Source organism: Zeugodacus cucurbitae, chromosome 6, assembly GCF_028554725.1.
Source record: "Zeugodacus cucurbitae isolate PBARC_wt_2022May chromosome 6, idZeuCucr1.2, whole genome shotgun sequence".
Classification (NCBI taxonomy): Eukaryota; Metazoa; Arthropoda; class Insecta; order Diptera; family Tephritidae; genus Zeugodacus; species Zeugodacus cucurbitae.
Genome location: NC_071671.1, coordinates 49,162,904 through 49,186,227, shown reverse-complemented (window position 1 = coordinate 49,186,227; position 23,324 = coordinate 49,162,904). Strand labels below are relative to the sequence as shown.

Here is a 23,324-nt window from a genome sequence, read left to right as displayed (position 1 = left end):
AACTAGATAATTTTAAAGATGTGTGCCAAATTTGAACAAAATTGCTTCATAACTTTGTGATAATTCGTGTCCACCGACTTGAAAAAATGAGTTTTGAGAAAAACACATTCAAATTTTACATTCAAACGAGGCCTGTTAGGCGGAACATCCATAGGGTATATTTCTTAGAATATTACTCAGATCGATTTGATATTTTGCATTATTTAATAAGAACAAATTTTTTTTTAATTTAACAATTTGGAAGCCGACCTACTCCTTAAATATACAGTGGAGCTTCCATAACTCGAACTTCTATAACTCGAAGATCTCCATAACTCGAACACTTGAATTGGCAATAGCGTTTAGAAGCCAAATTTCATACAAATTTTCTTCCCTAACTCGAATTTCTATAACTCGAAGTTATCCATACTCGAATTTTTGAAGTGGCAATAGAAGGCAAATTTCATACAAATTTCCTTCCATAAATCAAACTTTTTGATCACGGTATAATACAAATATAATTTTACTGTCGAGGCAGAATTTTAAAAGAGTCCCTCTATATCGTATGGAGCCGACCAAAAAATATCATATTACACTTATGAATTGCATAAGTCATGTAACAAAGGCATAGGATACAGACATGAAGAGCCAAACAAAATCAAAGTGCAACAAACAAAATTACAGAAAACAACTTTTATCGTATGTCCATAAAAAGTTTTGCGAAATAACTAAATAAAACAGTGCATAAATCTAAATTTTACAGCTTTTCGAAAATTTATATGTTGTAATGAAAATTCTATAACTCGAAGCTTTTTTGTGAATTATGGTGATCCAATACACAATCCATACAGTTCAGAAGTTTTCCGACTTCCCAAAGGTACTAACCCACCCATATCGGTACATATGAGATATTTGTACTATGATAGATTGTCAAAGATAGAATAAGGTGAAAGTTATTATTTCAGCTTAAATTTTTTACTCTTTACTTGCCTAAGTTGAGCTGGCAATTTTTGACTAATATAAGGTTTTCCCATTTCATGTTTTGCTATTTAATATACCCAGGAAAGCAGTAATGTAAATTATAAATATATATAAAGTATAGTAAAGAATTACCACGTCCTGCAGTTGCTTCTGCTGTTTGGTTAGGTTAGGTTAATCTGGTAGGCCAATGAGCCACACATAGACCGATTTTGGTCCTTTACGATACCAGATGGAGTGCCGTTACGTAGTTAATGAGAAGTAGTCATTCTATAGGATGAAGCGATCAAAAGGTGATGTGGTTTCACTAACGATATCTCTTTCAGATTATCATGCTGTGAAGTCCCCAAGTGCTGATGCCATTGCCTTGACACTGCAGGACAAGCACACAAGAGATGTTCCATTGTTCTTCTGGTAACTTGCTCTTGACATTTCCTGCATTATTCGCTTTCTGTAACGGATGCCAGATCCCAGGTTTCTTCTATCGAACGTCAGTAGAAATCTCGTGAACTTCTGATCTACCGCTTTACACTTAACTTTTGCGGAATTGCATTTCGGTAGATTCTTCCAGCGCGCTTTGAACTTTCATAACAAGTTCCTGTCTAGATTATCATATAGGCAGGGCATCGATCACGCTTTCAGATGATAGATTCGTTGGTAGACTATTATAAGAGCAACATGTTTCTGCTATTCTAGTTTTTATACAGGCAAGTGGGTAGGTGGTGGTCACCCACTTAATGACGTCATCTGTAATGATGTTCATAGCTTCGATTGAGAAGAATATTTCTTTAATATCTATGATAAAGCTTTTTAATGTAATAAGACTTACGATCATCTTTGAATGGCTGGAGTTTTTCCTACACTAGTTTCGAATCGATCCAGAAAGTTAGAAACTGATGCAATAAGTGTTTTTTGAATACCGCCCGAGAAAGTTTGAGTATCATTCTCGTCCAATAGTCTTATCTAACCGAATTTTTTATATCTAATCAATTTAACTGTCATATTGATTTTGTATGTCGAGAATGGCCGAAAAATATTCTCGTAGTAATATTTTGAAAATGAAATTAGCATTAAATAAGATCAAAGAAGGGCCTAGGTGGAATGAATAAAAATTTTTTTTTTTTTATTTAATTTTTAAGTTTTGTACAATCAAACAAATCGTATCGCAGAATATTTATCACTATAAATTAAAAAAAAAAACCATAGCCTCTCAAACTGTCACCTTTAATTTTTACCAATATGACATGCACAAAGGTTACTCATACGCCATGGCGTCACATAATGTGATCTCAAGTTGAGACACTCGATAGCAAATCAATTACAACAATGACTGTCATCAATTTACTTTATAAACTTACTCATTATATTTCAGCCACAAAGGGTAGTGAAGCTTCATACAAATTTCCAACCTTAAACAACTTAAAAACAAAAACAATTCTCAAAGGATTTTCGTTGCCATTAGAAGAGAATGAAAAGTTTTTGTTACAATTTCACGAACTTCTGCTGCTTGTTGGCACACATTACGACAAAACAACAAAAAAAGTGGGTGGAGTGTGATGAGGATAGAGAGAGAGAGAGTGATAATGCTTAAAGGGCTCATTGACTCCAAGTGCCGTACACAAACAAAGCGACGCAAGTAGAGAAGAGTAGCAACAACAGTGGCATGATTGAGTAATACAAAAGAAAGACTTTGATTGTTTGTTGTTGTGAAATGAAACGAAAAGTTCGCCATTCATGTCTGCCGCACAATGCATTCAATGAATGGTGTGTAGCGTGTGCAAAGTGTAGCCAAGAAGACATAGTGTGAGTAAACGGGATTGGTGTGAGTGTGAGTATATTTGTATGTTTGCACATTTGTATGTTATGTTTATATTTGCGCGGGCGTAACAAAATGTTAGCATGACTTATTGCTAGCTCGATTGGAGTAACAAACTTACAACAACAACAATAATAACAAATAAAATGAAAAAACAAAACAACAAATATAAAAAAAAAACTAAAAAAAACAACAAAAACAACTCAACAACAACAACGAAAACAATAGTCCAACAAGAACCTAAGCAGCAACGAAAACAATACAACAAAAATAACAACAACCTAGGCAACAACAACAACTAAAGCGTAATAGAGTTCGAGTATACCGAAAAATCAGTTGCTATTGAAGGTGTCTGTGGCGGAAATGGAACAAGAAAAGTAAAATAAAAATATTGTTTAACAATAAAAACAACAACAAACAAAGCGAAAAGTGTGCAAAAAACGTTGAAAAAGTTGCCTGCAACACGAAAACAGCCAATGAACCGCGCCGCCTGCGAGGGAGTGCAAGTGTTTTGACTTTTGCCGCGCGCTCCGCCGGTGCGAATATGTGTGTGTGTGCCGCACACAACTGTTTACTACACTGAAACTACAATAACAATAACGTTGGCAACGTGGCGAAATATGTGCCATAGTTTATTTTTCGAGTACTCTTCTTCGCTTCGCAACTTATGCACCAAGCGCTGTGCTGTGGATGCGCTCTTGAAACAGTCAACGCGCGACCACCGACTCTACCGAACCAGCTGGCAATAATAGCCGGGATATCGGTATCAGCAGAATAATTGGCATTTGTATTGACTGCTTATTGTCAAACTTGTCAATAATAAAAAAACAACAAATAATGGAAATCTAAACAATGCAAATAAGTGCTTGAGCAATCACCGCGGCTGATCAATAAATACCAATTTTTATGGCATTGTATTTGCATTAATTATTGGCGAAAATAATAAAAATCGTGCTACAGTAATTTTTACCGTTCTTTTTTACCGTTGCTATTGTAGCGGGTGTGTTGTGTGTGTGCGTGTGACTCAGTCATTCTTGTAGTGTAACAACAATAAAAACACGCGAAATACTTGAATTTGATTGAATCAAGCGCCAGCGCCTAAAAGCAGGCAATTACGGTTGAAATTAAAACGAGCGCGCGCAACGCCAGCCACTTTGTCGACAGCGCACGGCCTTTGAAAACTCGCCTTGATGGCTTTGTCAGTTAGTACGCGTCAAGCAGTTTCGCAAATGCCTTCCAGCGCGTGGGCAAGGCAGTCACAGCAGCAGCCGCCGCAGCAACGTTCGTCTGCTGCAATGCATTTGCGTTTGCAGAAGCAGCATTCCTTCAGCGAAGCTAATCGCACGCAACATTTCAACGCCGGCGCTGCTGGTCATTTGTTGGCTGCGCGCAGACCCGCCAGTGGTTACTTGACACGCGGTCTCTCCGTCGATCGTTCGCTGGAGAGTTTACGTCAAAAGTCAGCCGCGGCGCATGAGGTGCAAAGCAAGCGTGTGATTGCTCGTAAATCTGCTAAAAGTGGCAGTGAGCGATTGAAGGGCGTTAAAAATTCAACAATCGCTGAGGGGAAGTATGGTTTTGCGCGTGCAGGTTCCACGTCGTCACTTTTGAAATCGTTAGATCACGAATTGAAACAAGTTAACGGTCAGCTGGGACAACGTTTCCATTGCAATAGTGCTTGTGTTGAGGGAAATATTGAGGATCCAACGGTGTAAGTACAAATTTCGAAAGAATTTGATTTTTTTCTGGTGAAAATAAGTGAATGACCATAGTTCTATTTGAAACTCAGTTTAGTGTTTTGCTAGTTTTGATTATTAAGGGAAGATGTTAATGTTGTGTTGTAAAGGGAGAAGTTTTCAAAAGTGTTTTTAATAAAACATGGATATAAATATCTCGGAAACAAATTGAGCGTTTCATCAGATACTATTTGAACCACCAAGTTCATCCTGATGACAAAAATGTTTTATCGAAAGTCTGTTGTAAATCTTAACAAATCGTCGAGATAATACCTGGACGCCTTTAAATGGAAGTGATTATTTTTTTTTATAAGACAAGTTGCTTGGGAGTGAGTTGGGCGATTTTTCATACTTTATAGTATACGAATATTTTGAGTAACTATTATAACGGATTAAATGCAGTGTCAACAGTGACACCTCTGACAATATGTAGAACGAATTTTACTATAATCTCGAATTATGCTTTCAACCGGTTGAATAGATCTTGCGAATATTTATGGACACATTAAAATATATGGCATATGTTCGAGGACGATATCTGCTGTTAATTTAAGTGTGTTTCTCGACTAGTGCTAGAGATAGGTAAGAACTTAAAGTAGTACATGGTATAAGACCCAAAGAACTTCTAATAGGTTTCGGAAGATATGGAATTCGACTGAAAAATTATCTTTAGTCAAGAAATTATTTTGAAACTCTCTTAACCAACAAAGAATATAATATGTAAAAAGAATTTTAAGGTAAGCGACTGTCTCTTTGACTTTTTTCGACTCTCGTCTCCCTTCCCGCTATATCTACGAACCTCCAATCTAACCAAATATATACTTTCGGAACGATTATCTGCAATGCTTTATCTTCTAAATTATCACTATTACAAATATAAACCCCTTAAGGGGCTATACCAGTTCATCCATGGAAAATTAGGAGAATTTCGTAATTTTTTTTATAGAAAATATTCGATCGAATGTTTCGAAGTTTTTTGGACATATTTTCAGCTATATTAAAAATCAAATTATCACGATTTATAGATACCTGTTCCAAAACTATTTAAGATACCACCTTGCCGATTCCACGGGATATTTTAGAAAGTATAAACTATCGAATAAGCAATTGATGTTTTGAAACTGATGACTGATATAGCCCCTTAAATCCTGGTCTGATAGAACACTGACAGGAAATTCCACTGTAATTCTAAAGAGAGTAGTATATAAAAAAACAACAGTAGAAATATCGATTAAGAGCCATATCAGAAAGATTTATAGCGATTCTTTTTCTCCCATCTTATTGAACTACCATAATGAATTTTAATATATCTTTCTATAAATAGAGGTAGTAGTAGGATATCTCCGGAGACTCGATTAATTATTGTAAAATTGTGTTTTAAGGGGTTATATACAGTTAGAATTTTCAAAAAATCGATTTTTTTTTTATTTCATTTTCTTAATGTACATATATTTAAGAATACACACAGAAAATTTCATATCTTTCCGGTGAATATTTTCAAAGTTGCAAGCAAATGAAAAATTTGAAAAGGCGTTTCAGAGTGCTTGGAAGTACAAGGTCCAAACTTTAAACGCGTTTTTCTCAAAATGGTGTTTTCAAAGTCGGTGACCAACATTACTCGAAAACGGCTAGACCGATTAGTCTCAAATTTTAACACGACCTTCTTAAATATATTTTTTAGTAATTAATCGAAGATTTTTTCTCTCCGATAAATATTTTTTTTTTTATAAAAAATTTAAGGCCGAAATTTCGGTGAAGAATCGATTTTTTTTTTTTGAGAAACCGCCATTTTGTCAAAAAATTTTATTTTGCTTATTCCTTCGATTAATTACTAGATTTAACATTATTTTAACGAAATCTGTTTGGTTTTTTAATTTCGGATGATCCAGTTCCGAGATATAGTGGTCACCGCAAAACGTCTTTTTTGAGAGTTGCTCCTTGAGATCAGCTGTAGCTCTTTTTCAAATAAATATTTTTACTGATACTAAGTCTTAAAATACAGTTAAAAGATACCATAATATGTGTATAAATTTTTGGATCAATAAATTAAAAAGTTTTCTCAGAAAAAATTCTGGAAAATTCACTTTTTTTCGGCCGTCTAACTGTATATAACCCCTTAAGAACGGGAGAAGGTTAAGCTGTTATTAGTTCGGACCGGATTTGAACAGAAATTATCTCCTCCGAGGTTTGTGCGACTACACACCCCTAGAAATTTAGACGTCCAATCTTCCTTAAATCGGTTTCAGAAATCGAAAAAAAAATTGGTAAATAATCATTTAAACGGCAGCCTAGTCATTATAACACCCTTCATCAAGATTTAATTCATTTCAATGCATTTCAACTTCGCCATTTATCATCCTTCCACGCATTTGCAGAATTTAATTTAATTTCAATAGAATTCTTTTCAACTTTTGTAACTCAATTTATGGGTAAATGGGTCAACAGACGGCAAAACTTATTACAAACGCGTATATACATATATTATATAATGGCAGTATATACATACACATAGCACATGAAAAGTACCGTTGTATATGCCATAATAGTTTTGAGCTCAATTTCATTTAATAGTTAGTAACTGTAAATATCTAGTGTCTGAAATCACGATATCGTTCATTGAACTACATTTTTACCTTTATAGTTTCTAGTGAGCACTCTACAATTATTGCTTTATTTTTAGAACTCAGCAGCACGGACACCCACACGCACAGACATTGTAGACTATCTAGGGAAAAAGCGAATGTGGGGGTATGTAAACAATTTTTGCATACCGACATTTGCAATAATAGCAATTGTAATAATAACAGCATGTTTGCATTTGTATGTGTGTGTCTAAAAAACTATTTTCATCAGCACTTACAAATAACATAACCTCAAAACGAAAAAAATGAAATGGATAAAGAAAATTGAAATGTTGCATGAAGAGATTTGAATGTAGTTGCTTATATATGTGAATTTATGTATGTATGTATATATGTATGCCTACTAAATTGACATGATAGTCGTATTTATAATTTACTTTTTACCGTTACCCGTTGCATAAATCAATCAATTGTGATAGCTTCAACAACATAACAATTATATGATTTTTAATATACTTCAACACACACACACACACACAGTAAGCATTCCGCAGCGCATATTACACACAACTATAGCTCACTATAAACTCTTATAAACTATTTTGAGCCGGTATACATACATATATAGGCATATGCTTGTAATTGATGTCATCGCGTTGAGGCGTTGCCCAATCGTCATGCAATGCATATTTTTGATATTTATAAAAACCTATTAAAAACTGCAAAGATTTGTTTGTTTGTTTTCGAGTGCTAGTTCGGGGTTGGACAATTGCTATACAACTCTTCATATAGCTACGCCTTATTACTTTCACTTGAAAATGAAAATGTTGTCAGTTGACTTACATGACATGTGTACATCCGCGCATTCAAATTACCGTTACTACATATGCACTACTTTTGCATTTATAGGCCGGAAAGTCTCGGCAGCGAGTCAAATCTGCAGCAACCATCGTCCGAGCATCAGTGTACAGTCGAAAATTCCACATCAACACTCAAAAGGCATAACAGTAAAGTGAATTTGAATATTGTGCTTTCACATGCCATTAATTACAAGTCCACTAACGGTAACGAGTCCAATAACAGCGATATCGAAAGCTCCACTGAAGTAGTTGAGCAGAAAGTAAGTTGGAAATAAAGAAATAATTAAAATAAAGTCTTAATAATGACACACATACTTACAATTACTTACTAACACTTTTATATACACTTAATTATTAACTCATTAGCGCAAAACAACAATACAAACGCGTGCGCTGCGCACCGATTTGCCTACACGCACTATAGCGCCAGCAGCGAGCACTGCCGCCAACGTCACTACAACAATTACTGCCAATGAGTGTGTCCAGCAACGTCGTGCACAATTCCGATCGAGTCGCAATGTCACATTAAATACCAGCACTAATTTGGCAGCAAGTGTGTCGCCGGCAGCAGCAAATAACATCACTGCGGCTAATAAGCAGCAAGAGGACGCAGTCGCCGTCGCACCCTTGACAGCCAACAATAGTGGTGGTGGCGCTGCATTCAACGCCGCACCAGCGCTAATCGTACAACGTCACCCACCGTTGGTACGTGCTATGTCCGCGCCGGTGCGTTCACGTTCGCTCGACGAAAATAATAAAGGTGTGTTTGCATTCCAAAAGCGTAAATTGCGTCGCCGCAAGCCGATTACGCGTAACGCGAGCATTTGTGAGAAAGTCGATGATGATATACTCTTCGATTTGAATGCTATTAATGGCAAAAAGCCACCAATATCACGCACACGTTCCACACTTGCGATTGATGTAGTTACACTTGTTTCACTCGTCAGCTCTGAGGGTAGTGATTCGGAAAAGGAGGATACACCGCCGGAAACCGGGCATCGCAATGCAGAACGTTCGCGTAGCACTGGTGCACCATCATTGCGAAAGGCGGGTAAATCAGGTGAGTGCAGAGTTTTGGGCGCAATTAAATGATGAGCCACATCTGTCGATTATTATCGATTTAATGAATGATACAAAACTTTTTATTTTAGTAAAAAAAAATAGTAATGATATAATTTGTTTAATTATATTGTTGAAGACTAATATATTTTAAAGATATATAATAATTTATCCATCTTATTTTCTTTTTAAATATTCTTTTAGTAGAAATTAAATGAAATAAATTAGTATAAAATTAAAAAAAAAATATTTTTTCGTAATATTAAATAAATATTTATTTAATTACGTTAATTTAGATATTATTAGAAACGAAAACAGTATATTGATGAGAAAATACCGTTTTTTAATAATTTTCTAATATTTCAATATCTACTAATGCACCATCAATAACCAAAAAAAATTTTATTATTTATCGCCAGTTTCCTTCCAAGAGAACTATCCCCCCAACTTTCAACTTGCCACAAAGGAATACTCACATATGATACGTCGTGGCTCGATAGCACCATTAGCTGCACGCTTACGCGCCAATCGACCACCAACAGCACCGCCAGTATCAATTTTCATGAACGAAACAAACGGTAACAATTCAATGACAACGAATACCGCAGACAACTTGGAAAGCAGCGATGGTGGTGACTCAAATGCCAACAATGTTTCGAATAGCACGCAAAACACCACGAAAGACGCAACTGAGCTGGCATGTAATGAGAAACAAAACGAGGAATATATCTACCCGGAGTATGTGCGTACGTTGAAGGAGCGCGAGTGTTGGAAACTATTTCGTAAAATGTCGGTTAAAGGTGTTAGCGTCACTTATGAGACGGTGTTGCGTGGCATGTTGACACCGACTGAGTTCCGACAAATACAAAAACAACGTGAAATTGAGGAGGCAAAAGCACGCGCTTTGGAGGAGGAGAAGGATGCAGCTCTTGAACAGCAGACACCCACTTCAGCAGTAGATCGTTTAACACAGAAATTATTGAAAAACTAGTTAACCTGCCGGGAGCAATAATCGTTACTGAATACAACAACTATAAAGTAGTTTATAAAAAATCATATATGTATGTAGTGAATTGTTGCACAGTGTAGGTTAAAGCTTTGTTATAGTGAGCATTTTTTAATAAAATTCACACAAGTGCGCTTACTTAGAACACTTAATTTGAATGTTTTTTTTTTTTTGTTAAATTATGTATAGGTAGGTAACTTTGTTAAGTATTACATTATTACATCATTATTATTAATTAATATTTTAAATTTGAATGCACCACTATTAAAATTTAATAATTTGATTGTTAATATCCGGGTTCCGGTTCTCCCTTTGAGTTTATTGCAACCATGCGTGTTATCGATAATCGATAAATTCAGACAATCAGCTGTTTGTTGTTATTTGCTGCAAAAAGAACTTCTGTAGAGTGCAATGAATTGAACCGGTTGAATCAATCAATGAATTTATGAATAAAAACGAGTAATGAGACGTAAAAATATTCAATGAAGTTGATTTAAAGATTAATTAGAACAAAACAAGTAAAGTGTGCTGCATTTAAATAATAAGTACGTATGCATATCTGATAGCAACTAAGAACTAATAAGTGACAATTGTAACTAATTTTGTTCCATCATCAATCAACAGCCTTTTGATTACTAAAAATGTGGATAATCAACGCAATTGTAGTGCATTTACTATTACTTGGCTCCATATTTGTCATATATTTCCGTTCACCAATCATAGCTGGTTTGCAGCCACAAGAGCCGTTGCAATTGGAAGCGCCTGCCAAGCGATTAGTGCTAATTGTGACTGATGGATTGCGTGCAGAATCGTTCTTTCGCAATGGCTGTGCAGATATACCAAATTTAAGTGAATTAATGCTAAAGACAAATGGTTTGGTTGGCATTTCACATACGCGTGTACCCACCGAATCACGTCCAGGTCACATAGCGCTCATCGCTGGTCTATATGAAGATCCATCGGCTGTAACACGCGGTTGGAAGCGCAATCCTGTCGATTTTGACACCGTCTTCAATCGCAGTAGCCACACATACGCTTGGGGCGCTGCAGATGTGCTGCATATATTTTCACGTATGGGTGGCGTACAGAGTGAGCAGCGATTACTTATTGACTCATATGACCACGAATTAGACTTCTCTGGACGTGATAAAACTTATGAATTAGATGATTGGGTGTTTAAACGTGTACGCCAGTTGCTTGCGCGCAAACGTGTGGAGCTGCGTGAGGAGAAACAAATAATTTTCTTTTTACATCTGCTGGGCTTAGATACTGCTGGACATGTGCATAAGCCTGGCACACAAAATTTCTTAGAAAATCTGCATCGCACTGAACGCGGTATAGTGGAGTTATATGATGAAATTGAGGGTGTGTTCCCAGATGGGCGCACTGCATATGTGTTAACCTCCGATCATGGCATGACAAATGCGGGTGAGTGATACTATTTATGTGATCTTGTTTTCTATTAAAAATTTAATTTTTAAATTTTTACAGGTTCTCATGGTTCCAGTGACGCTTTTGAAACTGAAACACCTTTCTTCCTTTGGGGTGCAGGTGTGGCTAACAATGTTGATTCTGAAAATGTATTTAAAATTGGCTATGACATAACACGGCCACTCTATGCCATGCAACAAGCACAAATAGCGCCAATTATGTCAGCTTTAATAGGTATCGCGCCACCAATGAATAACATTGGTGTGCTGCCGCTGCAATACTTAAATGCTTCAACGGAATATAAAGCGCACGCGGCACACAGTAATGCACTACAGCTTTTATCGCAATTTCAAGCGCTTTTGTCAACACATCAACGTGGACTCTTCTCCAGTTATCTATTAAGTTACAGTGAGCTCAATGAATCAATTATTGCACAATATTTGGAGCGTACAGAGAAGAATATGCAAAATGGTCTATACGAGGATGCCATTGAGGGCAGTTATAATGTAATGCAACTTGCCTTAAAAGGTATTGAATATTATCAAGGTTATTATCGGCGCCCCCTGCAGCTTAGCACCACTGCTACCTTCATCTGTTGGATAATTTACTGTCTGCAATTGCTGCTGGGGCAGCGGCAAGTGTTGAAACATTTTAGTGCTCGTTTAACAGTCACATTAAAACAAAAGGTGTGCTTACTAATAGTTTGTGTGTTGTTGCTATTGCAGCGTGTGCCGCTAGTGATAGCGTTTTATCTGATATTACCCTTCTTAGTTTGGTTGTTGTTGGTGCAGAAGCAGCGCATCTCTTTGGTGCCGCTCATACGCGCCATGCCGCTAGTACAATTGCTAGCATTAGTTTTGTGTGCCGAATTATTCGTCTACAGTTTCTTTGAGCGTAAACTTATTTCATTAAGTTTTCTCGTTTACACATTATTCATTAATTTACGCGCTTTTCCCACTAAAAATGCCAAATTTTATATTTGGCTGGTATTAAGCATAGTTTTGACCACATTCCCACTACTCCCGCCAACTGTTGGCTATACGAACACTTGGTTGCTGTTGCTCGGCATGTTTGTTACGTTGCTGCGCCCATTTGTTGTAAAAACACACATACACTGGCATATAACAGTGCCCGCAGTAATAAGCTTAATCAACGCTTTGCTTGTCAGTTACTGGCATGCGCAACAAGGCGGTGTACCCTACATATCGCATGCGGTCTCCTGGTGCTTCTTGCTGTATATTTTTGCTTTAATAGTGTTTCGCAGAACAGCTGTTTTAAAGCAACGCATTGAGTTGTTGTTCTTCTTATTAACTTCACTCTACACTTTACTCTGCACCTCATATGAGTCGCTCTTCATTGTAATGCTTTCTTCCGAGCTAATGCTCACGCTCTCAGCGCAATCAATGCCATTGCCTTTGTCGCACAGTCTAATTGATGACGCCTACACGCAACGTAAGAAAGCTGCTTCGCCACAACAGCCACTAGCAGTCAACTCACCACAGCAGCTGCAAGCAGCGCTCAAGTTGTCCTTCACCATTTTACTCTACACACTCTTCTCCTTCTTTGGCACCGGCAATATCGCTTCGGTCAGCTCCTTCGATCCCAATATTGTACGCTGTTTTCTGAGCACTTTCGCGCCGTTCATCATTATGTCGCTGGTCATATTGAAATTAATCATTCCAGTTGTTTTAAATATCACCATTATTTATGGCATGTCATCGTTTGCGCGCACCAACGAGCAGGCAATCTTCATTTGTTTAATGCTAATCTGTGATGTGATGGGCTTGAATTTCCTGTTTTTGGTTAGAAATGAAGGTTCGTGGCTGGAAATTGGTACATCGATTTCGCACTTTGTCATTATGGAGGTGACCACAGTGGTGTTGGTGATCTTCACATATTTTGCTAAATTGTTGTTGCGTCTGAATGAAAAGCTGCAGAATGTGGAGTAGACGAAAATTCAAGTAGTATTATTTATATAAAAAATAAATATATAATTTTTGTATTATAGAATGTTATTTATTTTTTTAAATACAAATTTTTGATAGTAAATTTTTTATTAATGTAAATAAATTAAATATTATATTTTAATAAAAAAAAATTAAAATTAAAAAAAATTAATTCAAAATGATTGTATTTAAAAAATTTTCAAATTGTTTCAATTCAAATTTTGATAAACTAACATTTAATATTATTGAAACTTTTAAATCTATTTATTTTTTCTTTAACCCGTAAAATGCCAACTTTTTTAAATGCTTTCAAATAATCAATAGTCAAATTGTTTTTGAAAAGATCACACCCTCGATGCAGAAAATTAATTATAATCTTTAAATTAAACAAGTAAGAAAGAGCGAAGTTCGGGCGTAACCGATCATTTTATACTGTCGCAATTTATTGATATATTTTTATTAAGATAACACACAATTTGACTCATATATTCGGCATAAAGTCCAATAGAATAACGAAAATCATCATAAATAGTATATGAGGGCTGAGGTAATTCCTGAACTGATTTCACTCATTTTCACCACCAATGTACACTATATCCAAGACTATACGCTGACTTAATTTTGCTAAGATATCTCACATATGTACATATTAACCGATATATGCGGAATAAAGCCCATAATATTTTTGAAAAACATATATGTAATTAGGTATATGGGAGCTAAGGGAAGTTATAACCTGATTTTAATAAATTTTTGTAACAGAGACACACAGAATTAAATTAAGATATCTGAGAGATTTACCGATATCAAATTCCAAATTGAGTTATATGGTAAGTAGTCTTGGTTGTGACCCGTTTCGCCCATTTTCCATCCGTGTCATCAAGGGCGACGTCATGCCCACTTTCCATTTTGAAAAAAAAAAAATCTGCGTGCAGCTCTCCTTTGCCATTTCTACTGTTTAGTGTTTCTGATATTTTCCGTTAGTGAATTAACGCACTTTTAGTAGTTTTCAATCTAACCTTTGTATGGCCGGCGGATGTGATTATTATCCGATTATGTAACTGTTTATGGGGTACGTAAGGAAAACGACTGCAGAAAGTTTGGTTTATATAGCTTTATTAGTTAGCGAGATACTCACAAAAAAACTTATTTAGGGGTAGGACCACGCCCACTTTTCCGAAAAAATTACATTCAGAATGCAATCCTTTATTTCAAATTTTACTGTTATAGCTTTATTTATGGCGTGGCAATCGTCCGATGGTTCGCCCATTTTCAATACCAACCTCCTCAGGGTGTCAAGGAATACATACATGCACAAAGTTTCATCACGATATCTTTATTATTTCTCAAGTTATTCGTTGCACGAACAGATGGACGGACAAACAGACATCCGGATTTTAAACCTACTTGATTATTTTAATGATTAAATTTAAATAAATTTTTTATTTAATACATATTTTGTATATATTTTTAATTTTTATTTTTTTTATAATTTAAAATATTTTTTACATGAAATTAACGTCACCAAAAAAAAACACAAACTAAATTACAACAAAACCCATTGAAACGTCTGCTGTGCATAATATTATATTTATTCCACATTACATATAAACTTTTGAGACTAATAAAATCTTAAAATAAATTAGCTGTTCTACATGTATGTGTGCATGTATATGGTATATATAAGGCATTACGTTACTAAGGCGCAATTATACATATACATACATATATGTATATGTACATATGCATAATTAATTAGAAAACTAGCGTTTTTAGCATACAAAGTAGTACAGAACTTACACTAAGCGATAAATATAAATATTTATAAATATGTACAATTTTTTAGTGTAAAATACAGACAAATAACGAACTGCCTGCGTTGTAAATGTTGACTTAAAAAAACATTTTTTATTGCTTATGCTAACAATTTAAGCTCACAACTAACATTAATATATGTAAATTAATAATTATTTTTTTGTTTCGATTTTAATTTCAGTTAAAAACATACATAAATATGTGTATTCTTTAGTAGTAACAATATCTCATCACTATCACGTAAAATGCAAAATTTCCAATAAAGCAAAACACCAGCTCTTTGATGAAAATAAAAATAGTAATAAAACAAAAATAAAAATAAATGTGTAAAGAAAAATTAAAAAAAAAAGTGTAAGGCAAAAATTATAATTAAAATTTTCTGCACGAAATGTTCGCACTGTCGTTGCAACGCTGTCAATCTTTAAGATATTGCTCAAGTGGATTGGCACCAGTTAGCTTCAAAGGCTTCGACGTTAAGGAGACATCTGTAGAAAAAATAAAATTTTGAAATTTTTTATTACACATTGCTGTAAATAACTGTAAATATAATGCAAATCCCAGTTACTAACTGGCTTCCGTCGAACTCTGCGATATTGTCTGCACTTCACTGCGTTGTGTTTGCAGGCAATTCAACCATTCGGTAAGCGTGATTTTCTTATCACCATTTACATCACAGTAGCGTGGCATCTTCTTGCCGCATTTACGTAGCGTTCTAGAATTTTATGAAATTATTTTTTATTTTTTTTTTTTTTGTAATATTTTGCATATACATATATAAAAGCTATTAAGATGTCTACTCACTTCGAACTGGTCACCATCTCTCTGAAAGTTTTCCATTCTTTACGCTCCCAAACTTTGTTCTTGTTTTTATCGAGTAAGACAAAGCTTAACGTCGCAATACGATCGTCCTCCGAGCTCCATTTGGTCGTATTACCACTGCAGGGAAGAAATTATATGAAATATATTTATGGAGTTATGACTATATAAACACAATTTTTTTTTTAAATAAAAATAAAAACTTTAATAATAAAAGTAAAATCGGTTCAAGGTGTCTGGAGCATACAATATTTCAAAATCGGAAATAATGTCATTTTTCAAAGTGAGGTTATATAATAATTTGAAAGATATAAGCCTGATAATAAATTTGAACGAGCTACATCCGAGTGTAACCGAACATTTTATACTCTTGAAATTTGTTTATTTAAATTTATTCCTGGTAATTCCTGGAGCGTTTTCAGCCATTTTCTCCACCAATCCAAATACTCAAGATTATACGTTCACTTAATTTTACTATGTAATATCACATATTAACCTATATATACAGTTCTTCTGAATTTCTTTAGAATATCTGAGAAATATTCTTATATTTTCGCAAAAAAAGTGGGCACTAAAGTCCTGAGGTTGTAAAGTAAACGATTGAGATGGACTTCAAAATTGCGACCTTTAGTAAGTAGGCGAGGTTGTGAACCGACTTTTTCAAACTATTCGATTGGTATGCCAAAGAAAAGCTATGAGCCGACTTTCGTTGAAATTGGTCGAGTTGTTCCTGATATATTGGTTTTAAGCCCTTAGTGGGCGACGCTACGCCCATTTTACATTTTTTATACCAATATGATGCTATACCATCTTTACCATTGTATGTATATATATACATTTGGCGTAGGAACCGCTTTAAGCGATTATAGCCGAATCCACCAGAGCGCGCCACTCATTCCTCCTTTTTGCTTTTTGGAGCCAACTGGAAACACCAAGTGAAGCCAGGTCACTTTGCACATCGGATGTTGTCATCGTCCACGCTTCAGCGCCATACATCAGGCGACTTATAGAGTTTGATTTTGGTTCGCCGAGAGAGGACTTTACTTTTCAATTGCCTACTCAGTCCAAAGTAGCACCTGTTGGCAAGAGTGATTCTCCGTTGGATTTCAAGGCTGACATTGTTCGTGTTGTTGATGCTGGTTCCCAGATAAACGAAATTTTCTACAACTTCAAAGTTATGACTGTCAACAGTGACGTGGGACCCAAGACGCGAGTGCGCTGACTGTTTGTTTGATGATCAAAAGGGCGGTTTCTCATCCGAGGCTCTGTGTTTGTTTTCATTGGGGAGATTTTTTTATGTGGTGGGTCCCTACCCCTACGCACAACCGCAAAAGCGGGCTTCGCCTTCTCACTTTAGCTCGCCTCCAAACGGATGTCTGTTAGCTACCCAGGGGATACCTGGTCTAAAATCGGAAGTCGTGAGCTGCTTGAGTCTAGCTAGTAGCTTTCAACATAACTTTTGTATAGGAGGGAGGCGTGGTTATAAACTGATTTCATTCATTGTCATGCTGTATAATCAGGTGTCTAAAGTGTGGTTTATAGAACTTTAATAGTTTACTAAATATGTATACCTGTATAAACAGAGTTATGTCTCTTTGCAACATGCTGCGAGAGAATAAAAATAATTGGGATCAATAAAAAAATCTCCAACTTTTGCTTCGAGTTTCTTAAAGAGTTGAGTCAGGTCCACAGAACAGGAAATCCAGTCGGATTTAAATTGGGCCAAGGACTATATGGATACAGTTAATTTTCACTAATTACTTTGCCGCTACTATATTATAAAGTTGTTGTAGTCTCACAAAACATTCCACAAATATATTTAGCAAGTCCTTGGTCTCATACACATTAAAGTCCGATTCATGATTCGTAGCTTGATAGAAACGATGTTCAAAACTTGATCGATAGATCTAGAAAACCGTCATAGCTATCCTCTTGAATGGGTGGGTGTGTGACTAAAACATTAGTACCTCACTTTCAAGACATGAACCATTCTCGCGATCGTCTTCAAAGTATTCAATGCCATCTCGTAGTCTTTTCATACAGTCTTCTCGGGGGAAAACTTAATTGCTTGTTTGAGAATGTTACGGAGTATTAACGGAGATAGGTATTATCTCAACTTTAGATTTATTTGTATTTATATGATAGCTGTCGGAACCATTTATCTTCACTCACAGTTTAATTCGAATCTCACTTCTTAAAACGTGAGATATTTAAAAAAAACAAAGTTTTGAAAAATGTGCTCGACAACATATCATGAATGAAGAGATTTTTAACGAAATTTGAGGGTGTTTCCATATTTTAAAGTTACCCCCTTATTTTTTTGGATTTAAATGTATTGTTTGTTGTGTAATTTTAAACAACATTTCAAATTTCACATACCCAGCACTAGCGGTCGCCACAATGTACGTCTTCAGGAACTCTCTGAGATCATTCAAAAACACGGCTTTCCTTGGTTCCGGACAACCTTTCATGGGACGCGGCACCGCAAAGATGGCATCGCATTGTGGACGTTTATCCTTTACCGTTGTACCGGGTATATTCTTGCCCGTATCCTCATTCACACACCAACAATACGGTGTAGAGCGATAACACTGCACGCGCTGATAACGGCCATCCGAAGTGCATTCGGGTACGTAAAAGAGAGTGCCGCCGTGCTGCAGAAACACGAGAATAAAATAAATATATATTTAAAGGCATGGAATGCTAGTTTGGACTTACGCGTTGCTCCTCGAGTGTTGCCTTTTGATCCGCCAGACATTCGGATTCGCTCTCGGACTCGTTCAATGGTGTATCGATTTTCGTATCGGTAACATCGAGTAGTTTCGGCCCTTCATTGGGGATAATTACTTTTGAATATAATTTTTGTTTTTGTTGTTTTAGTATTTATATGTGGACATGCAATAACTACAAAATTGTTGAACTATTTTTTGGGATTTTTTTTTTAAGAAAACCAACACCCGCGAATTACCCTATTAGTGTATGTATGTATGTGGGTACGTGTATATGAATTTGTGGAGTGATTTGTTAGTGGAAAAAATGTTAGTAGACTCGTGTGTAATGTTATGTGTGCAAAAAGTTGTTGTTGTTGCAGTGCGAAAAAATAGTTAATTCGAAATTTCGATATTCGAAAGTTCATTACAAGACGTGTGTCAGTATGTATGTAAGTACATAAGTATATGTGCATGCTTCATTATATACATATGAAACTGTATATAATATATAATAACAGTTAATGTAATATCTATGTATAGTATATTAAGTATGTATTTTTATGATCATAGGTGTATGTATGTATGTATATGTACGTACAATGGATACGTGATGAATTGAACATGCGTAATCTATCGCTATTTTCACCACCATCTTCCTGCTCATAATCCTCCTCCTCGTCATAGTCGCCATGCAGTGAACCACTGTCATCTTCATCGCCCGTACTTTCGCTCTCCAAGTCGTCGAAAGTGCTCGATGAATGTGAATGATTGATATTGTTCAGTTTATCATTGCGATTCAAATTGAAATTATTATTATTGTTGTTGTTGTTATTATTGCTATATGTATTATGATTTTGTTGTTGTTGGGGATGGTTGAAGTGCGTTTGTGCTGTATGATGTTGATTGTAGGATGGCGCTGCGTGTCGATTGTTATTGCCATTATTGTTGTTGTTATTATTTTGTTGCTGCTGTTGTAGTGTATAACCCTGGTAGGTGTTGCTGGCGATGCTGTTAACGGCATAATTCTTATTTTCAGCAGCCGCATGACCTGCATACAAGTACGAGTTGGAAGTTCAATTGCAATGTATGTAAATATGTAAATGTCGATAATATGAAATTTATTTCTAATACAGTACGTACGCGATAATGGCAACTAGTAAGTGAAACAAATATATTAAATTAAAATTTCTAAAAAAAAAGTATATGTATTTATATACTATATTATTTGTTTTCCATAAATTTTCACAAAAATTCCTCCATCGAGATTTGTTAACAAAAATAACGGTATGAAATGCAACTGTTAGTGTTGATATTAGTTCTTAATTACATTCTGTAAACTCTGATTTGTAATTTTATGGCTAAATATTTCATTTGGATTTCTAGGTTAGGTGCTTTTCGTAGATAATAATAGAATAATTCTTTTGAAAAAATCTAAAGACAAAAACTGCTTAACATATATTTCCAACAAATTCAAAACCGTACAAACTTTGAGATTTCAAATCATCTTACGATTCTGATCCAGGTGGTATATATGTATTATATTTAATCGATTATTCCCATATTTCAAAGACCCGTTAAATGAACATATTTTTCAATAACCATAATTTTAAAAGCAGCTGTTGCTTATGCCGAGTACATACTGTGATAATTAAACATTTTATGCAACATGCAATGTAATAAATATTGATGTTGTTATATGTTGGCGCAATTGTTATTATGCGTGCAGAAATTAAAAAAATAATAATAATTTGATTTAAAAAATTCATGCAAATAAAATATACACGTTTATTTAAGTTTTAATGTCAAACGTAAGGCAGAGAAAGAGTTTTACTTTTAATGTCTATGGTTATATATTTAGTTCTACAAAAATATTTCAAATAGCTATTCTAAATTTAAAGACTATAAACCGTGTCAACCGTGAAAAAAGAATATTAAACTTTATAGGTTCCTTTAGATATACATTGGGTTTTGGTGAAAGTAAACATGCCTTATTTTATGGAGGTATATGAGTGATTACAAATTGACTCTTAATTGAATCAATTAGTAAATTGCGCGTTAATATACTAAATGTCCTTTAATCGTAGAACATGCTTATGAAGGTTACTCATACGCCATGTAAACCAGTTGATAAGAAATTATGTGGCAGAGAGCCTTATCGAAGTATTGTAGAATAACCTTAAAAAATTAACAATATTGGCCCATAGGGTCAGTAATAAAATATTGATCCACAAACAAATTAATCCCTGAAGTTATTTTATATCTACGAATGTACTAATTTGGTTCTTACATTGTATGAGTACTTCAATTGAACAATTAAGGAAATAATGATGACAAGATCCTGCGATTTTTTCCGACTAAATTTATTAAATTTCTAAATTGAACTACGTATCAGCATCATCGCTTGGTTATTCTCTTAATTTTCCTCCTCTTTATAATAGAAAAATGTCGAATTAATTAAGCGCACAATTAATTAACCAATTGGTTTATTAGAACAGTTCATCTAGTAACAAAATTTTGGTTCAATGAGCAATTCCAACAAATAAATCCCAATTTTTTTTATAATTTTGTAGCCAATTAACTGGGGAAATCTACACATAATTTCAGTAAAAATGTTTTTTCCAAAATATAGATGAGGAATCAATTAATCTAATACAATATATAATAAAATCGGTTGGGTTTTTTTCTCAATCCAGTATTTGTTGCGAGAAAACTCATTGTGAGATAAGCAAAGAATTTATTTAAATAATCTGAGTGAGAATTATGTAATAATTTCGTAATCACTAGACTATGGACTTAAAAATTCCTTTTGATTTCACCAAATTTCTAAAAATACAGCCCTATGGTTTGAAAATGAATACCACATATTTTGATATTTCTGGATGCTATTCGAAAAATGAAGTGACGTATAAATTCTTGACTGTCTTCGAGCCGCTGATGGATTAAGTCTTTTTGACATCATAAATACGCTCGAAGGTTGGACGATGTCTGCTGAAGCGTCAACGCTTTTTCCTTATTGAACAGATTCTGTGAACCCACGTGGGTTCGTTGTGATGATAGTGCAATATACCACAGCTACAGTCGTTAGATATGGCTAATGACTAATGAAATATATCAGAATGCTAGTAATACTGTGATAAGATATCCAAAAGAGCGTATCATACAATTAAACAGTAAGAACTTGACATATCCATCATCATCCTCAAAACAAAATCAAAATCAGATGACCTAATCAATATCGAAAAACCAAGGATAGGTTTATAGCCAAATGTAGGCCCGGTCGCACGACAGTTGGGTACACGTAAAGGGAACGGTCTGACAACTGGGTAGCTCTACTTAAAATTATTTGTTTAATGCTTTCTGATGCTACAACAACAAAATATAAACAATTATTATAAGAAATGGGAATACTGCCTTAAATAGGTTATCGATGCTCTTGAAGAATCTACTGTCTTTGAAAACATTCATCCATCAGGAAAAATACCAAGAAAATACCAGTTTACGAGTAAAAATATTTCTAGCTAAACTTGAAATGAGTAATTTCATGCATAAATGTAATGAGTAACAAATGAGAATTTAAATGAATTTTAACTCGTTTCTGTTTTTTCACTTGCAATTTATAGATAATTATTGTTCTTGTGTTTAAATTTTTTATACATGCATGCAATTAACTGGGTAAGCCCTCAATATTAAGTAACCTAAAAATAACTGTTAGTTATAGCTCCATTAACTCAAATGCAATGCAAATGCGAAAAAAATCACAATACTCACGATTTATTCCATCTTTCGAGAAGCAATCATTCCATTCGGTTAGAGTCAAACGATCGTCGTCATCCAAATCGCAGAACTTGCCAAAAGCACGTCCACAACGTCTCGGTTTCACCGCCTGTGCAAAGAATTTATAATTAAATAAAAATATAATTCATCCAAAGAGACAATCAACTTAGTAACATTCATTCAATAAACTGGAATGCACACACAACGCTACATATTATCATTATATGAGACTCAACGACGACTCACCCGCTTGACGAGCTTCTTTAGTTCGCGGAATTCATTTTTGTCCAACATTTGATTTGCATTCACATCCAAATAGGTAAACTTCCAATCGAGCACCAATTTATCATTGGATGCACTCTCGCCACCCTCTGCCGCCTTGCCGGGCTGGCCGCGTTTCAGCTGTCCAGCGCGTACATATTCGCTTTGGAAGACTTTGATGAGATTGGCATTGAAGGCAGCACGATCGACGGCGGTACACGTGCGCCGGAGACGACTTGTATTCACGTGACGTGACGGTGATCGACGCATATTCGCCTTGCTGTACTCGCGACATTTGGGCTTGCCATTGCGAATCGAGGTGTTCTTGATGGGTTTGCCGGTAATGTCACTACACCAACAACCGATTTCGCCGATGCATTGTACGGCCGCAAAAGTGCCGTCCGATTTGCAGCGTGGTATGAATTTCGGTGGAGCGGTGGAGCGATGCTTGAGCGCATACTCACGTGCGTCTTTGCAAGCTGCTGGTGAAACGTTGAAAGCGTTCTTAGTTCTTAGTTCAGTTTAATGTGTGTTTTTCTAAGTTTACTTGACTC

At 35.3% G+C, this 23,324-nt stretch overlaps 3 protein-coding genes across 10 annotated transcripts in view; 2 read left to right on the top strand and 1 right to left on the bottom strand.

Annotated features, from left to right (window-relative positions):
* The first annotated feature begins 3,482 nt into the window (after nucleotides 1–3,482).
* Nucleotides 3,483–10,156, top strand: LOC105217749 (uncharacterized). The gene is made up of 4 exons (XM_011192909.3): nucleotides 3,483–4,484; nucleotides 8,001–8,211; nucleotides 8,318–9,011; nucleotides 9,430–10,156. Exons 1-4 carry the CDS (start codon nucleotides 3,964–3,966, stop codon nucleotides 9,999–10,001), a joined length of 1,998 nt encoding a protein of 665 aa, XP_011191211.3. The 5' UTR covers nucleotides 3,483–3,963; the 3' UTR covers nucleotides 10,002–10,156.
* Nucleotides 10,157–10,379: 223 nt separating this feature from the next.
* Nucleotides 10,380–13,525, top strand: LOC105217737 (GPI ethanolamine phosphate transferase 1). 2 transcript variants are annotated; one of them, XM_011192883.3, is made up of 3 exons: nucleotides 10,380–10,561; nucleotides 10,641–11,444; nucleotides 11,508–13,523. In XM_011192883.3, the coding sequence occupies exons 2-3, from the start codon at nucleotides 10,658–10,660 to the stop codon at nucleotides 13,394–13,396; spliced, it is 2,676 nt and encodes an 891-aa protein (XP_011191185.2). In that variant the 5' UTR covers nucleotides 10,380–10,561; nucleotides 10,641–10,657; the 3' UTR covers nucleotides 13,397–13,523. The 2 variants fall into 2 exon arrangements, with proteins under 2 accessions (XP_011191185.2, XP_054089802.1); XM_054233827.1 differs by lacking the exon at nucleotides 10,380–10,561 and having other exon boundaries at nucleotides 10,650–11,444; nucleotides 11,508–13,525.
* Nucleotides 13,526–14,962: 1,437 nt separating this feature from the next.
* Smoc2_1 (SPARC-related modular calcium-binding protein 2) overlaps nucleotides 14,963–23,324 on the bottom strand; it is a 36,941-nt gene continuing 28,579 nt past the window's right edge. For 2 of the 7 annotated variants that reach the window (XM_029043697.2, XM_029043696.2), the window contains exons 4-11: nucleotides 22,756–23,252; nucleotides 22,504–22,618; nucleotides 19,334–19,783; nucleotides 18,743–18,870; nucleotides 18,404–18,678; nucleotides 16,010–16,144; nucleotides 15,778–15,920; nucleotides 14,963–15,693 (exon numbers count right to left, since the gene is read on the bottom strand). In XM_029043697.2, coding sequence (XP_028899530.2) covers nucleotides 15,623–15,693; nucleotides 15,778–15,920; nucleotides 16,010–16,144; nucleotides 18,404–18,678; nucleotides 18,743–18,870; nucleotides 19,334–19,783; nucleotides 22,504–22,618; nucleotides 22,756–23,252 — 1,814 coding nt within the window. In that variant the 3' untranslated portion in view covers nucleotides 14,963–15,622. The remainder of the gene's footprint in view (nucleotides 15,694–15,777; nucleotides 15,921–16,009; nucleotides 16,145–18,403; nucleotides 18,679–18,742; nucleotides 18,871–19,333; nucleotides 19,784–22,503; nucleotides 22,619–22,755; nucleotides 23,253–23,324) is intronic. The other 5 variants (XM_054233635.1, XM_054233634.1, XM_054233633.1 and 2 more) reach the window with 5 other exon arrangements.